This window comes from Aquarana catesbeiana, linkage group LG03 (genome assembly GCF_042186555.1).
Source record: "Aquarana catesbeiana isolate 2022-GZ linkage group LG03, ASM4218655v1, whole genome shotgun sequence".
NCBI lineage: Eukaryota > Metazoa > Chordata > Amphibia > Anura > Ranidae > Aquarana > Aquarana catesbeiana.
In genome coordinates this window covers 486150708-486169197 of record NC_133326.1, presented here as the reverse complement: position 1 = coordinate 486169197, position 18490 = coordinate 486150708, and the positions used below count along the sequence as shown (strand labels likewise).

The 18490-nt window shown below is 41.3% G+C and overlaps 1 protein-coding gene across 6 annotated transcripts in view; it reads right to left on the bottom strand.

The window, feature by feature from the left end:
• Positions 1-18490, bottom strand: part of PCDH1 (protocadherin 1) — a 296202-nt gene that overhangs the window by 10070 nt on the left and 267642 nt on the right. The window contains exons 5-6 of one of the 6 annotated variants that reach the window (XM_073621042.1): positions 14752-14884; positions 12727-12746 (exon numbers count right to left, since the gene is read on the bottom strand). The exons of 3 other annotated variants lie outside the window; for them this stretch is intronic. In XM_073621042.1, coding sequence (XP_073477143.1) covers positions 14763-14884 — 122 coding nt within the window. In that variant the 3' untranslated portion in view covers positions 12727-12746; positions 14752-14762. The remainder of the gene's footprint in view (positions 1-12726; positions 12747-14751; positions 14885-18490) is intronic. 2 more of the 6 variants (XM_073621043.1, XM_073621041.1) reach the window with 2 other exon arrangements.

Genomic DNA, 18490 nt, shown 5'->3' with positions numbered 1-18490 from the left:
ACACTAACACTATATATAGTGTGATATAGTGTATATGTAATCATTGCTTTAATGGGTTTTGTTCTCCTTGTTAAACTTACACAATTTTCAGCATTTTTTTTGTTCTTTTTGATATAAGATGGAAGTTATGTCAAATACTTTGTTTTAGGCAAGGTTGGATTATTGCTCATTACAAAATCTTATCATGAGAAAAATACTGTGAACTGTTGTTCACGACTGTGTCAAACTGTGCGTTTCCTGTGCTTAAAGAATTAGTTTTATTTATACTTGCTTGCGTCCTTCAGGAAATGTGTAGGTAGGAGGGGGACCAAAGAGTACGACCCTTGTTTCTACATATTCATGTAGCCAAATGGTGTCCCAGTGTTGGTGTCAGTGGAAGGAAAAGTGCCTGAAGGGCCGGGTGAAATCAAGGAAAGGGCCGCATCCAGCCCCCGGGCCGCAGTTTGGAGACCGCTACTTTAGGGTATACACTAAGCTATGCATATCATACAGCACCAAATTCAGAGACCCGAGCCTTCATAACCTCTAAACCAGGGGTCTTCAAACTATGGCCCTAGTTGTTCAGGAACTACAATTCCCATCATGCCTGGTCATGTCTGTGAATGTCAGAGTTTTACAATGCCTCATGGGATGTGTATTTCTGCAACAGTTGGAGGGCCATAGTTTGAAGATCCCTGCTCTAAACCCAATCCAAAAGATTTTCAAGGTTGTTAGTGCGCAAACACAGTAGTAGTCACATGCCAAGATGGCATCAATCCTCACAGGGCAGTGATGATTTTTTTTATAACTTTAAAACTTCTCAGTCGTCAAGGCAGAATGTTTGAAAAAGCTACCAAACCCCAAAAGGGTCAGCATCTAAACCCAAAAACTAAAGTAAACAATAAATTGCAGCTAACCAATAATTAAATGTGGTGGCTGCATTAGTTTTCAACTGGCAAACCAGCTAGTAACACACTTGTCTTAGGGTTTCTCCACTCTACGGAAGATCAACTGAACCACCCTTGAAAAGCAGCATTGTCAACTTGTGGAGAGCATAGTGTTATGTGGAAGATGAACTCGGCTAACAGATTAAAGCCAAACTTATGCTAACACTTTTTAGGCAGTAAAAGCTTTTTTTTCCTTTTTGGAAAAAGATTTTAGATAAATAAACCTTTGACCATCGTAAGCACCCCTTGTCACAGCCCTATAACTGACAATTTTGCTTGAGAGCTTTTGTCTGTTACAGGAAGTTGAAAAATAACATAACATACTGGCTTCATATACAGGTGAAAATATAGGAGAAAAGTAAAAACAAGGTAACTAAATGCAGAAACCACATCTAAAGCCTCATACACACAATCGGATTGTTAGCCAACAGAGCGGCAGACTTTTGTCAAAAGGGCGTGTGCCTGGATCTTGTCTTGCATACCAACGGCACACAATTGTCGGCCAACAAACGCGAACGTAATGACGTACTACGTGGAATTTCAGCTTTTGAGCAACACCCATTGGGCACCTTCTGCTAATGTCGCGTTTGGTTAACATTGATTCTGAGCATGCGTGTTTGTCCTTTGGACTTTTGTGTGATGGACTTGTGTACAGACGATACGAAAATCTGACAACAGACCGTTGTCCGCCAAAAATTTACTAGCCTGCCAGCCAACATTTGTTGGCCGAAAGTTGGACAACAATAGTCTGAAGGAGCGTACGAATGGTTGCATTCTAGGCAGTCTGTCATCACACAATCCCCTGCCAACAATCGGATCGTGTGTACGAGGCTTAAGGATTAGTAAGCTGTAGTATATTCAAACTTCGCTTTTTGGTTAAAGCGGAGTTCCACACAAAAATGGAACTTCCGCTTTTCGGAACCCCCCCCCTCCGGTGTCACATTTGGCACCTTTCAGGGGGGAGGGGGGTGCAGATACCTGTCTAAGACAGGTATTTGCACCCACTTCCGGCATAGACTCCCATGGGAGTCTATGCCTCTTCCTGTCCCTCCGCGCTGTCTCCTGGGAAATACACAGCTCCCAGCAGATAGCGGGGACCAGTTACGATGCGCAGCGCGACTCGCGCATGCGCAGTAGGGAACTGGGAAGTGAAGCCGCAACGCTTCACTTCCTGATTCCCTCACCTAGGATGGCGGCGACAGCTGCCGAGAACCGAGCGGGTTCTCTGCGTCGCCTGCCGACATCGCTGGACCCTGGGACAGGTAAGTGGCCATTTATTAAAAGTCAGCAGCTGCAGTATTTGTAGCTGCTGGCTTTTAATACATTTTTTTTGGCGGTTTAGGTGGACCCCCGCTTTAAGACTGGCTTTAACTACTTGACCTTCGGAAGGTTTTACCCCTTTCATGACCAGACCATTTTTGCTATTCGGCTATGTGCTACTTTAACTGACAATTGCGCAGTCACAAAACACTATATACAAATGAAATTTATATAACTTCACACACATGGAGCTTTCTTTTGGTGGTATTTGTATTGGGTTGTTTTTTGCAATATAAATGAAAAAATGTACACAGCTACAGATGTTATACAGTAATCCCTTGGGGAATCTTTTTCTAGGGACTGGCCTCTGGCAGTTGCGGGATGACGTCACTTCCACACATGCCTGGGAGTAAGTCCTCCTGGCACACAGAGACCATGCCTGTAATGAGCAGCTCAGTTTACATGCAGGAGAATGCTACGAGCAGGCAGGTAGGTGTCTCTTCTGCAATAAGGAGCCTGCCTGCTTTTAGTTTGTGACAGCGGAACATTAATTTCGCTTTAATTATTCATTGTCCACAAACCCAAGTGGGTATGTCCATTGATCAGCCAACTTAGTGTGACTTTGAAAGGGTGATAGGCAGTCAGGCGCTAACAGACACTGGCTGGGAAGGTCACTGACGTCGCAAATGACACTAAGACAGTAATACTGTGCTAATGACACTGGCCGGGAAGGGGTTAACATCTAGGGGCAATCAAGGGGTTAACCATGTGCCTAACAAGCGTAATGAGTGCTGCTTTTACTTACTAATCTGGCTTTTTTTCTCTCTGCATTTCAGGGAGAAGAAACCGCCAGATCATTGTTTACTGTACACAGAGTTCTGTGTTTTTGTAAACACTGGACTCTGGGTGTAATTGGATATTGAGCAGGTTTGAGACAAAATCATTGGATGAAATCTGCTACCAAACTTGTGCTGTGTCCAATCACAGAACGGGTCAGCAGGGGGCACGGGCATGCACACACCAGACTCGGAAGATGACCAACAATTAACATGTACGTTGCCGTGGCTGTACCTGCCGTCCGCTAGCAGTATATTTACTATGAGTGGTCGGCAGGTAAACTACAGTAAAAAAAAGTGCCAAAAATGCTTGTTTGTCTTAACTCATAACTTCACCATAGAGCTAAACTGCTACAAGACTTATTTCATTTTGGATATAGCAGGGCTGGTTTAAAGCTTCTATTTTTTGGTTTTTATTGCCATGTCTTTATTAGGAAGGAAAGGAGGAAATCCTTCCAATATGGACACAGACAAAAACAGTGTTAGCAGAGTGCAAGCATGGGTTGGAATTTCTCACACTGTTTAATTTTTAAGCAGCACCTTTCTGTCCCAATGATGCTAGCACCCCAGCAAATTTTGTCTCAGCAAAGTAGACAGGAAATTAGGAAAATCTTCCATGGGGAAACAGACAAAAACAGAAAGCCAACTCCTTCCCACTGTATACAAAGCAAAAAGGAAAAAACACTGTCCCGCAAGAGGTGAGAAAGGGGTTAGCTACATCAACCATCCCTGAACAGGGGTGGGAACCATCTACTACATCAGTCTTAATATTTCTAACTCAGTGATTTTACAATTCATACCTTTAGCCAAGTAAATAAAACAAATTAAACTCCTCTGTAAACTTCCTGACACCAAGGATGAGGTTATGTAACCAGAACAGTATGGTTCTACAACTTTCACACCTCCCATCCTTCTCTTAACCAATAACATCTACACATGTCAAGCTAATTGAATTACAGAGTCTGTGCTACCTGTGTGGATAAAAATGTTGGGGTATCTTCCTGATACTTATTGGAAGGGTCTTGGAGAAGCTGCAAAACATACAGTCACATGCAGCTAGACTTTTCTGTAATGTTGACAAACTACAACTATTCACCACGGGTCTCCAAACTTCCTAAACAAAAGGGCCGCTTTATTGTCCTTCAGACTTTAGGGGGGCTGAACTGTGGCCAGCGGGAGTGGAAATTTTCCTGGCATCAGTGGAAGTAAACATCAACACATTTGGTATTAGTGGATGATATAGTGCCCTATCGTTGGCATCATTGAGAGGAATAATGCCCCATTGCTGTTGCCAGTTGGCAGAATAGTGTGTCTTATCAGTGGCAGGAATAGTGCCCCAAGGGCCCGACCGCTGATATATACCATTACCTGAAGAAATGGGAACCTTCAAAGACAAATGCTGTGCATACTTCTACATTATGAGAGCTCATCCCCACCATGATAAATGTAATTCCACTTTAAAATTAGGGAGGGCACAGGCTGCCATTAGATTATAAAGAGATGTGTTGCTTAGGCCCCTTTCACACTGGAGCGGTTTTCAGGCGGTATTGCGCTAAAAATACTGCCTGAAAACCGCCCCTAAACAGCCTCCGCTGTTTGTTCAGTGTGAAAGCCCGAGGGCTTTCACACTGAAGCGGTGCGCAGGCAGGGCGGTGAAAAAAGTCCTGCAAACCGCTTTTTTGGAGCGGGGAAGGAGCGGTGTATTCACCGCTCCCTCCCCGCTCCTGCCCATTGAAATCAATGGGACAGCGCGGCTATACCGCGGCAATACCGCGGCTATAGCCGCGCTGTACGAGGGATTTTAACCCTTTTTCGGCCGCCAGCGGGGGTTAAAACCACACCGCTAGCGGCCGAATACCACTGCAAGAACAACGGCACAGCAGCGCTAAAAATAGCGCTTTTGTACCGCCGCTGCCCCCACCGCCCCAGTGTGAAAGGGGCCTTAGATAACAATCCATCTTAAAAGAAACCTGTCATGTAATAAATCGCTGACCAACATCTGGAAATGCTGGTTGCCTTAGAGCCGGTTCACACGGGGGCGATGCCAACCAATTGACTTTAATATTTTCAGATTCGTTGACCTGGAATTATGCAGATAGGAGAGTCAGAGTAGTTAAGAATCTTTATCTGCATGTTTCTTCTGCACTGGGTACAAAAAAATAAGAAGCCCAAGGATCAACTAGGCAACTAGCATTTCAGAAATTATTCAGCAAAGCCAGCCTCCATATTTCTTTTTGGAAAGGCTTACTTAAAGGTTTCCTTTAAATGGGACAGCAATGCAGTGTAGCCCATAACAATCTTCTGTCAATGATTGATAGCCATGGCTTACTGTACAATATTGCTCTTTGCATCTTATTAAATAAGCATCAGAGTATCTGCCTTTCATTACCTCCCCTGTGTTTGAGCAGGACTCACACTAAATTAAGTACCAAACGCTACAGAAAAGTGTTGGTCTGAAAATGAAAGCTGGCTCCTCAGCTCAAGAGAATAAAGCTTGCATGGTTAGACTGCTAAAAACTTTGCATAACGTATGGATGGAAAAAAAAAAAATCACTGACGGTATGAAACGCACAAGTCAATTTCTGCTATGAAAATGAATGTAAAAATATGCAGTGATTGATAGTGTTGTTTTAAGAGCCAGCTGGAAGCACCTGGCACTGATCATGTATATTATCTGCTTACATTTTACAGATCTTGTATTTTTTTTTTTCTTTAATAAAGATAATTTATAGATCAAGTCTGCACAGGCATTTCAGACAGTGCTGGTCAGAAGCTGGCTTGCTGTGATGCAACAGAGGTTAAATAAAAGGGAAATTTGATGCAACTGTGTACGAAGAGCTTGCAAGGCGCAGACAAAAGACCCAGGCGCACCATTAAAGTATCAAAACAAAACATTTAATTACTAGTCATGCCAAACAATAAACCTACTGATTTGGGGACCCAAAAGGTTCGCCATGTATTTGCCTCTATCTGTCTGACAGCTGCTGCATAGCTTCCCTTGAGTTATTAAGAGTCCCATCTCTCCCTCCTTCTACCCCTCCTCTTTCCATCTCTTCAACCTGATCCCCAGACTCCTGATAGTTTAGAAATGACACACAAGATCTGGAGATTGTTACATACAAAAAAAAGGAAAAGAAACAATTTATCCAAATGTCTGATTTATCTGACTTAAATAAGGAAAACCTTGCAATTATAATGAAAAAAATATGTAAAATATAAATTTTAAGGAAAACAATGATGGTTTTGGCTCCTTTATGTTTAATGAAGAATGTTTTGTTATATCTACAAACACACATTCATTGTGTTTAAATGTAATTTTTGACTCATTCCTCCCACATTGGTTTACAGCTGATGCTATTGAGCTCTTTAAACAGTTTACAGAAAAGCATGTGGAAAGGAGACTACAGCCTGATCTACTGGCTGGACTAATACAAACTATTCATACACAATATTTCATATGTACCTGAAAAAAGAAAACGAAAAACGTAGATGTTACTTTTAGCTAAAGTGTTTATTGTAGAATTGTTGTTTTATTATTTGTTTAACTAGGTGCTGCATATCAAAGAAAAGAAATGGTAAGGGCCCTTTCGCACATGCTGTTCGATTAGGTTTGCCTGTTCGTTCTTGCGCCTCTATGGAGTGACAGATGTCAGCTGTGACATGTCCGCTGACATCCGGCGCTATCCGATCCGCAAAATGCAGACGGATGGAAACCCTATTTTCCATCCCTCTGGCGGATCAGATGGAATCGGATGAAAATGGACAGGCGGATCCGTTTTCATCCGATTTTCCATTGAGGACAGCAGTACTCTGACAGGTCCGTCTCAGCACAGTGAGCGGAGATCAACAGATCAATCCCTGCTGAGCAAGCAGAACCCTCAAAATGGACAGCCCCGTGTGAAAGAGGCCTAAGTGTTACGTTTTTTACCCCACAAGCAAGTTTGGCTTTTACATTTTAGATTTCACAAAAGAGATTTTACTTTCAGGTAAATGGGGCTTTCTAACCAAATGGGGTTTTGTTTAAACATCCAAATGTTTTTACAAAATTGGAAAGAGGGGAAAAGTAATGATGGAAAAAAGGGGGGGGGGAGATTAACTGCGCATAAGTGATATAAAGTGATCAAAAAAAGGGATCAGGTAGAAATAGCAAATAAATGAAATATTTGTAATATTATAAAAGCTGCAAATTCCTATATGTGACACAAACACAAAACATGAATATTGTAAAATTAGGTTAAATATAAATGTGTATAATCATATATCATATAGATAGGCATGTATAAATAATCAATAAGTCTAACATAAAATGTCTTCGTGTGCAACAATGGAAAAAATGAATGTGAGTCCATATGTGAACACCCGAGTGTTGAATTAAATGAAATGAAGATCCTGCTGGATGAGGACTAAGTGCCTGAATCCACCACTATGTATAGAGTGACTGGCCGCTTACCAGAAACCCATGACCCCCGTTACAGAGGGTCTGAGTGAGCTGTTAGATCTAATTGCTCCGGACCACTGTAAAGCCGAGATTGGACACTAGGATGGAACATCAGGGACCTCGATGTGGATGGATGGATCAGCGGGAAATCAGGTTCTCAGCAGAGTGATGTGACCTGGGGTCAAAGGGATGAGGACTTTGTCCTCATCCTGCAGGATCTTCATTTCATTTAATTCAACACTCGGGTGTTCTATTGTTCACATATTGACTCACATTAATTTTTTTCCATTGTTGCACACGAAGACTGCATTTTTGATGTTAGACTTATTGATTATTTATACATGTCTATCTATATGATTATACACATTTGGATTTATCCTAAAGGTGATTTAATTATCACTTATATACACATCTGTTTTTCAATAGCGCGATTCAATTAGTTTTACAAAAGTAATGATGGCCATACATGGCTTGAACTTTGGCTGTGGGTGGCCCTATTGCCACCACCTGGCTCAACAAACTTCAATCAAAGGAGGACAGGCGGAAAAATCTCGCCTGAACAGTTACGGCAGCCAATCAGATGTAGTCACTGTTTGGGTATAGCCACTGGAGCAGCAGCTGTAAGAATACAAGAGCGGGCAGGGGAGATTCCTCAACTCACACTGGAAGGAAGTTTAAAAACAGAGCAGCAGGGTGGGACTTTGTATGCGGTGCGAGGTGTGTAGAGCCAAGCGCCTCCATCCCCGATAATTTGAACAAAAAACAAATAAGGTGGGACTTTAAATGAAACATGCACCCCAGGAGATAACACGATAATTAATATAGCAGGTACCCAAAATATAATAGAACCACATATGCTGCATAAAAGCATTTGGGTTTTATAGTATCTAGTATGAATGTTATGATTTTTACTTCTGTCATAATCTATATACCATTAAACCATTTATGCCAATTGATGCCATGTGATGCTTTTATGCAACGTTTTTGGTTCTATTATATTTTGGGTACCTGCCATATTCATTGTTATCTTGTTATCTCCTGGGGTGCATGTTTCATGTTTTTTTGGTCACACTGGAAGGAATCAAAGAAACATGTATGGCTAGCCTAAGATCCTCCTCTCATACATTTACCTACAATCTGTCACATCGAGGACTGGGCTATGGGACATGGGCTATTCAGAGATGCTCTAGAGGGTGACAAGTGTAACTGACTGTTGGAGGCATTTTGCTTTCATTTTCAAAATCTCTGCAAGACCAAACTGAACTTTCTCTCTATTTAACCAACTTCTTTCTGTTGACCAGGTTTCAAGACACCAATCAAGTACTAGAGGATTTGAGAATGGATGAATGTTTATCTTCCTATGACTTTTAGGGAGAACTTTGCCTGTGCATGACCACCGTTACACATGACACTTACAGAACACGTTGGAACCAACCCTCCTGTCACCTCTATCATCAGATAATGTGTTCTATATGCTAATGGCTATTTAGTTAGAGTAGATGTTGACACTAACTGAATTATATTTCGTGTTTGTTAAATTAAACTGTATATCAAACTCAAATTCATCATGGATCTCATTAGCATTATGGTTGCCCTCAAAGGGCTGGTTGTATCTGTAAGACTAGATGTCCAGAGCACCACATCGCCCGCCCACCCACCTTAAATCAGATGTCAGGAGCCTCCCCACCATCCGGAGTCAAGCGTCCCCCACCCTTCCTTACATCACAGTGCACCCCCCTTACTTTGTGCTGCTGCAGGGAAAAAGCTGGGGGCAGAATGTGCAGGGTCTGGAGGACTAGAGGAAGGCTTGAGTCAGCAGCTGAATGCTGAGACCAGGGGAAGCGGAGATGAGGAGGCTGCTGCGGCTGCACAGAATCTGTAGGAGTTCTGTCGTCCTCTCTGCTGCCAACTGCTGAGACTAGGGTAGGGGAATAGAGCCTTTCTACAGCAGCACAAAGACGCACAGGATCTGGTGGGAGCTCTATCATCCTTTCTTCTGCCAACTGCTGAGACAAGGTGGGGGTGCAGCAGCTGCGGAAGAGGCGCGAGGGCTGCATGAAATGGCCTGGTGGCCTGGTTTTCGGCCTGCGGGTCTTGTGTTTGACACGTCTTCTAAAAGCCTCCTATCTACATGGTGCATGGCATTGCTAAGGATGGTTTCCTGATGGTGACAACAGTGCCTAAGTATGTAGTGAAACTGCTAGTTGTAGTCCCTGTCAGAAGCCTGTGTGACAAGGGAGCAATTTGGAGACTGCAACTCGTATAACAGGAAATGTCTCAACAAAAACCTGCATGGGAGAAACACTAGGTATTTTTAATGGAAACTGCCTCATGCACATTAGATGTTTGCCCAGCTCTGCTGAACTCCTTTTCTCTTGGCAGGAGAAAAGCAAATTTAAAAATGCACATAGTTATGTTTTGTAAATGCGTTTAGGCGCTTATTCCATTGGCAAGAATAACTACTTATTTTGGCCAATTAATTAATTTTGAAATTAACAAACTCTCAAGCACTAAACGCGACTAGCGTTTAGGCATGTTTAGACGCGCCTATAGGTGTTTAGGCGTATCAAGCTTTTTTTCTGCTCAAAATGCTCCTCTCCCCTACACTCATGTTATATATTTTTTTTTCCCCCAACCTTTACATGCTCCTCTTCTAACCTCTTTTACACCTGCAAATGCCTATGTGTACATGGCCACATAGGCTAACAGAGGGGTATTTAGAGGCTGAAAAAAAAAAACAAAAATCAATACACCCTTAAAAGCAGCCTTTGCTTTTTTTTTTCTTACGCTCAGTGTGCGCAGTGTGTGTGCTCTCAGCACAGAAACCTCTGCTGCCCATGGACATATATGTGAGGTGTGTGGGCGTTGAAGCTCACCCTTTTTGCTGCTGCACATATGCATGCATGTATATGCACATATACAAGATTTTACTTATTTGGTTTGTACATACTGTACTTAAATAACATATTCTAATTATTCATATAACAGAAAAAAGCATAAACAGCAGCAGCCACTAGAATATAGAGGACCCCTACTTTAAACAAACGTGCAATATCTTGTACGGTTTCCTGTAAGACATATTCATAATGTCTCAGCCAATGAAAAAAAACAATGTGAGAATTGGAAACAGTTCTCATTCTCTGGACAAAAACAGTCACGCTCTTTGCTTTCAGGCACAGCAAGGCTAAAACCATGTTAAAGCCTCACTGGCCTAAAGAAATACATTGTTAAATACTGCATTCTGTATTGTTTCTCCTGAATCTGTGGAACACATTTTCCCCATTAAGTGTGTCGATTCCTATGGCTAATGATATTACTTTCTCTACTGCTCCTGGCATGTTGCAATCATAATTGGGTAGGTGTTCCAAGAAGCAATAAATCATTCTACAAGCGACTGCGTCCCACAATGTATTTGTACAGCAAGATATGGGGTGGTGGGTTTGAAGAACGAGTACCGTATGTACAGCCATTTGAAGAGAACCTGCATTGTTCCCCATGGAGCATGAAAAGGCAACCTTTCTTGATAAACCTTCAGTTCTGGGACCCCACAGCCATTACAAAGTCAATAGCTCTTGCAACGCTCATGAGATCTTAGAGGAAAGTGGCCAATCATTAATGCTGTTCTAGCCTCCTCTTCAGCAAAGAGAAAATGACCCATTCTTGGGCTTTTACTTCTAGGAGGAGCTCCTACAATCTTAAATGAGTGGGGTTGGCAGTTTAGCAGGGGTCTATTTTGTGTTCACTTTTAAGATTAGGCTTTCGGCTTTACAAGTACAGCTCCAAAGCTCGATTCCAGAAACATTCTACTCATCAGTCCCCACTGTGCCAGGATTTTTGTTGTATGGCCTGCTCAGCACCACAGCAGGTCTTCAAAATCTTCTGGCTCCCTCTGTACATGTTTGTTGCCGACTCCATTAATTCTTATGGAGCTTTCCTACTCCACTTGTTCCAATGAAGTGTGGAGCCCTCAAAAGGTTTAAATGGTGCTTTGCAGCTTGCATGTGCAGGGTGAGCTCTACCTGGGCATAAGAATTTGAAGATTAAGCTTCACACAGCAAATATCTTGACACAGTACTTTGAGGGGGGTGTGGGGAGGTACAGGTTAGCCATTTCAGCATCAGCATTACTAGTCTGCTCAGTGTATATAATGTGGACTTTGGTTTCTGGCCTCATTCTCAGAGAAACACAACGTCAAAACCACATGTACTGGATGTGTGTCTGTAACTATCATCTTTGTGCATGAGCCCTTATGAAATCAGGACAAGTAGCCTTAATCATTTTGCTATAGTCTCTGTAAACAAAAATCAGAGGCAAGAGCCCCCCTTAATTGGACATGGCCGAGATAGGAAATTGCCACTACATTCTCTGAAAGATACAAGAACCTCAGTCCACACATGGACATGCACATGCACATAAAAGTGGCATTTTGGCTTCGGGAGGGGTTCACCTTCAAAGCTAAAACAAGACCATGTACAGAGGAACCTTTCATGTGGGTAAAGATGTGAGGAACTGCCTGTTCCTAATAACATTGCTTCTAACTCAGACTCTACATCAAACAGGTCTTATTTCAAATGCCATTTTGCTGAATAATGAATGATACTACTCATTTTTGCTTATACCTTAAAGGGACTATGGGACAATCAAAAGGATTGTGAGAGTGGTTCTAGTGGAAGTAGCCATTGTCCAGTTCATGTACTGATCACAGATCACTATCACAGAGCCAGTCTACATCACAAATAAATGCTTCCATCACAGGTGCGTTCTGCTTGAGACATTCCCTTTACTGCCTATGCTACTAAATTAGTCCGGTAATACTTTTTTTTTTCAGCTAAAAAGAAAAATCTATAATTAAATGGCTCATGCAAAGCCCTAAAAAGAACAAAGATAGTATGGTATGTAACCACATACAGAATTTCATTAATAATCTTATATTTCTCGGAGTTCAGGAACCACCAAGTAACTGAACTCTCATTTCTGTTCTCAAACAGGTCATTGGGTCAGACTATGATTTAGCACTAAGAAAAGAAAAATGGGATCTTTGAAATGCTGACCTGAGCAGTGCTGCCCCTTTGTGATTTGATAACCCACAATTCAGCCTTGAGGTGAACAAATGCTCATTGATGATGTTGTGTCAGTGTAATACAGTTTTTAGATCACTTCAGGAATGTACCAGCAGGGTTCAACTGACAACAGAACTTCAGCAAAACAGCTATACACACTTAAAATCCTTATGAAAAGAAAAAAAAATGCAAAGTAATGCACATACCTGTGCTCCACCCACTCCTGCTGTGCAATGCATAAAAAAGAAAAAAAAAAGTGACTGGACTTTTCAGCACAAGCGGGTGTGCAGATTTGTAACAACGCCTCCTACCTGCTTTTGGTCCATTAGTGATCACCACTAGACTGGTAAGGTCAACCCTGACACCTATTGATTCTGTAATCCCAAGTTAAACTCCAGTCTGGCTATAAATAAAACAATTTGTGTGTCCTCTACTATTTTAATTAGGCTGATCTAGAGAGTGGAATAATTAGCGTTACTCAGGGTCTTGCAGCAGTAGTTCCTCTAGTCTTCTTCGCTCCTACCCTGCAATGTGGTCAGGCCTTGACATCATCATGTACAATGCAGAACTAGCAGTGGGTACCAATCTTGCACTGTATGTGATGACATGCAAGAAGGAAGGGTCTATCGCCATTGCCAAAACTGGTGGGAAGGGAGTTTGCAGAATCTCCCTATTAGAGCCCCTCTAGACTAAAACCATTATATGCTGCATGAAAGGCACCAATTTAATGTTTAGGGGGGCTTTGAGTACTTTACCCTCTTGCCCACCTGATTACAACTTGCCATTAGCTTCCCAGGTAGCAAAGATAATGTGCAACAAATTTGTGGCAGTGTTGAATTGGAAATCTGTTAACTTGATGCACATTTTCACTGTCAAGTTGTACACTTGCAGAACATTTGAAACAGTTCTAGTTGACACTTTTCCAATTTTAAGCAAATTTGCTTGGCAGGTCTCTACCACGAGCAAAGTTGCAGTGGTGAGTCTACAGCAAGAGCTCTGCAAGTCTACAGCATGAAAATTTATGACCCCTGTGGTGGGATGAGCATTGCACAACAAAACTGAACCAGAACTTAGAGCAGACTTGCAGAATGTTTTCAAAGAAATCTGGAGGCCTCCAATGAGGACTTGCTGCAATTATGCAACAAACTTGTGAAGCCTGGCAAATCTAGCAATAGCTTAGCAAGTCGTTTTCAAACTTAGAGCACAATTGCTTGCTATCTGGGTTCTGGCATCTAAATATAAAGACAGATTTTGGGCAATTACACAAACGAAACTGAAAAGTGATTTTATGAAATAAATATTAATATTAATTAAAGGTGGTTTTAGTAGAATTCTTTCAGCCAGTTTCAGGGTACCAGAAGGGACCTCCTTTCTTCCTTTAGATTATCCCATCACCTCCATCATTAGAACAATGTCACACTTAAATGTTCTTATTTCAAGAAAAATGCTCACCAAATGCAAAATGGTGGACATGTAGTTTATCAGCAACCTGTTCCTCAAAAGAAAATTATGTGCAAGCACTGCTGTGACCTGCCCACCCTCTCCATGCAAGATCCCCAACTAGTCAGTATGGTTTTCTCCATTAATATAAAATCATTTCTACAGTTATAGTAATAAAATATAGCCATATTTAAACAAAAATAGCTAAAAAAAAATTAATACAGCGGATTATTTAGCATATACATTTGCGTGTAATTGAAGGTAAATTATGAATTTTAATTTACAGCTGACTAATTTGGGGGGGGGGGGGGGGGCAATAAGGCAAAAAGCAATGTGAAGGTCTGTAGCATTATGTCTTGAAGTAAAGATGTATTTGTCCATTTCTCCATTTTAATGCTCATATAAGCCTAAAAATAACTAAAGCCATATACACACACACACACACACACACACAAACACAAGCACAAGAAAACAAATCTGAAGGTGGATTTTGAAAGTGGACAACCCCTTTAAATGTTAAAAGTACTTATATTAATAATATTCTTCATACACTGTTACTACTAAAACGACCTAACAGTTGAGTAAGCAAAGTCACAACACTAACACGTACTAGTCTAAAGTAAAAGTTCTGTTGACAAGACCCAAAACTTCTCCCTTTGGTCCCAATTCACTGAGGATGGAGGCTGCCAATCCCCACCACAACAATAGATTAACTATCGCTAAAAGCAGCACACCCCTGTCCTCACTAAAACAATGTCAAGTGGGCAGAAGAGGAACAGGAGGTCATTTACCAGAATCCTTTCTACATCGCGGGTTGCAGAGTCGCCTGCCCTGCGGACTTTAGAACTTTATAATGAGGCAGACCGCAGCCTAATCTTGGCACGTCCCGGGTTAGCGGACTATCGAATTTTTCACCGCTCTTCCCTGTGGCAGTGCGCATGTATAAGAAAGAGATAAAGAGAGAGAGAGGACGGCCAGTGAGACAGGGAGAGACGAACATGACATACACAAACTGCAATGTGTAGTCCCATTTGGGACAAAAGAAACAACTAAAACCAATTACTGCAAACAATTACTCTAGCTGGATATTAGTATATAGAGAACCTCCATGTATATCATCTCATCCTATATAATCTAACTATATAGCGTGTCCCGCCCATTGTTTCTAAGGACAGAGGCCTAGAATTTCTTTAGCTACCAGTTCAGTTTTGAAGTTTTACTTAAGCTATACTCTTCCATATTAAGCACTTTTTTGAAGGGTTTCAATTCCAGATAACCCTACTTTTAAAAAAAAATGCTCTTTTAACACAGCTTGGCCCATTTAATAACATGTTACCATTTTATGTTGACCTGCTGAACTTTTAAAAGCTGTACTGGGATTATCAAGTGTAATGCTATTTTCTGATACCGTTATCTGCAGGCACTGGACTCTCTATACAGAGATACAGCAAAAAGCATCCTCAGTATTTTTTTTTTAAATGTGCATACTACCAAGGCTAGTTCACCTGTGGCCTGCAGAAATCAAGATGATACATACCTAGGGATGCTAGCTGTGCCTTCAATAGAGCATCAGAAAACATTTTCTATTTGTTTCTCCTCCTCCTTTCAGCAGATGTTCTTTTGTACATGCTTCCAGACGTTGCACTGAAGACGTGCTAATAAAGAAATGATCACTAGGAATGCTGGCACTGAATTAACCAGGTAACGAAAAACATAATGGTTCATTTTTAAACTACAGAAAAACTTTAATTTGGATTTTTTAAAACCTAGAATTGATGATCTTCCAATCATGTCAATCTACAGAGCTTTAAATTAAATAGTAAACTTGACCTATTAGGAATTACATTTTTGTCCTGATAAAAGTTCCTCTGGGTTGTATTTGGAGCACCAATAGCCACAGCTTGCTACTTCCAAAGCAAACATGGCTCAGAATGTGCACTGCAGATACAACATCCGGTTGAAGCCTTGCCTCCCCCCCTTCCATAGAGGGGCAACAGTACAATATAAGTGTTGGTGGAGTGCTGGGCCCTAAGGTAAGTATAATTAAATTTGGTCTCAAGAGGCAGCTCTCTACCATACAGGATATCCATATGGGACCCCAGAGTAGTCCAAAGAAAATGTAAAGAATGAGAGCACCACAAGTTTATAATCCGATCAAAACTTGTCCCAATGTCATGTGACCTATGTGCAGCAGTCTCTCCTCCTAGGGTGCAGCTTCTGAAATAGGAAGCTGATTTTAGAAAAACATTTTATGGTACTTTCATAAATTAATATATAAAGTTAAGGTTTTTTTTTTTTAATACACTGGGGTTTGTCTACTAAATTATATTTTTATTCTGGAACTTTGACTTTTTTACAATACCCATATGGCACTATGTATGGTTTTGAGCCCTCCTGTCGTTCCTAGGCGCTGGCCGTTACTGAGGTGTCCATTTCTACAAGCCCTGATGACCTAATATTTGAAACAGTAGCTCCACAATTATGGGCTTGTATAAGAAGTCACTTTAATCTGACTGGGTCTTAATGACACATTCATACTTGGCTACTAAGCTCCTTCTAATATCAATGGCTGTAGCTTTCGGTAGAATGTGAAATGTCTTCTCTTTATAGGCTTCAAAATCAAAATAGGACCGATAGCACAATATATAATATGCAGGAAGCTGTACAGGTCTAGAACATGCTAAAACAAGGGGAAAATATAATTTATCAAAAGCTTGGTGGACCATTTGGCTAGATTCGTTGTTGCAGCAGCCATCTGCAACAATGCAGGACTTACATATATTCTCAGTAATCTAAAATTACAAGTGGAGGCCCAAAGGAGGAAAAGCTAGGCATTGCGTGAAGCATAGCAGAAGCCAAAAGGGAATATGGAAACAGGCATGCAAATGAGGAGCTGAAGCGTGTACCATTTTCAAAAGATCCAGTATATCTCTATAGGAGGTTTCAAGGCAGAAGAGCCAACACAATGGAAGAGTAATAGCAAAATAATAATCATTTAAAAGGGACCAATCATTTAAATCTTAAAACTGGCCATACACTAGAATAAGTTTGTTTCAGGGCCCATTCGTTTGATTTTCAAAAATTTTTAGTAGGGTCAAATATACGTTCTTTATTTTTACAAAATTTGAAGGAGCAGGATCGTTTCTCAAACGAAATAAATTCCAACAGTTAATGTGGATTTAATTTGGTATACTACATTACAAAATCAAATGTAAAAACAGTAGAAATTTTTGAATTACCTGTGAACAACATGCGCAAGGGCATCACACATATTTAAGAGAATTCTAGTACAAATGTCCGTACAAACGTTGATTCAAAATTCTACTAGTGTATGGCCAGCCTAAAGGTGCTTACAAATGTGAGCCTAGTACTAGAGTGTTATTTTGCTTAAAAATTTTCAGGCAGTGGTAAAATGTATCACAATGATGGAACAATAGTGAACTGTATTCTACAACCTGAAGTAAAAATGTGATAGCTGCCATATGACTGGTTGCTACTGGCTTCAATACCTCCTGTATGCATTTGATTCTATAACTTAAAAGCTATTTCTTCTATAGCATGTAGCTCATTATTACATATGCACTCACAAAGCCATGGTTCATTTAGTTATTAGACTATAGATTATGGTTGCTAACTATTCCTAAAAAACTGCGTTGATGGGGTTTTGGTTACAACGAGTTGGCATTCCCATACAAAACTATGGGAAAGGAAAACTCCTTTGAAGCAGATCAAGCGCAGGTCACAAGAAGGTCGACTGCAAGTCAATTACACGTCAATGAATTCTGAATGATCTCAGAAGCATGTTAAACTAATGCCAATGACGCAGCCCCTTTTTCAAGGCATTTCAGTGAAACTTCCCAACACCATCCTCTACAGCAGGGGTCTCCAAACAAAAAGCGCCGGTTTCCTGTCCTTCAAACTTCAGGAAGGCCGTACTGTGGCCATCAGGAGTACAAAATGTCCCAGTGTCATTTGGAGTAAACAATCGCCCATCATCGGTGTCAGTGGGAGCAATTGTGGCCCACTGCTGGTGTCATTGAGCCCCATTGTTGATGTAATTGGGGGAAATTGTGCCCTTCATTCGTGTTGGTGAATAAAATAGCAGCCCAAGGGCCAGGTAAAAGAAAGAAAAGGGCCACATCTGGCCCCCAGGTCGCAGTTTGGAGACCACTGCTCTGCAGCGTTCCCAAACAGCGGCAGGCTTGCTTTTAACAGTGGCTCAACTTTATATTTGCACAGTGTTCGTTAAAGTAGTGTATGCAGAATATTTTATGCGCCTATAAATGAATGACAAAACCTGATGCTGGCATCACTTGGCAAACAGCAGTGTGAATGAGTCCTGGGTATGGACAACTGGTTGTTAATCACACTGCTAAACTTCTTTCCTGATTGACTCTCGCACATGATGGGAAAAAAAGCTGAATGTTTGTAAATCAGTTAATAGAAAAAAGGCTGATAACCTTGTCCCGAAGCAGCTGAAGAAATGCCACAAACTAGTGTTTTCTGGCCCACATGCAGCTCTCTCTCTTT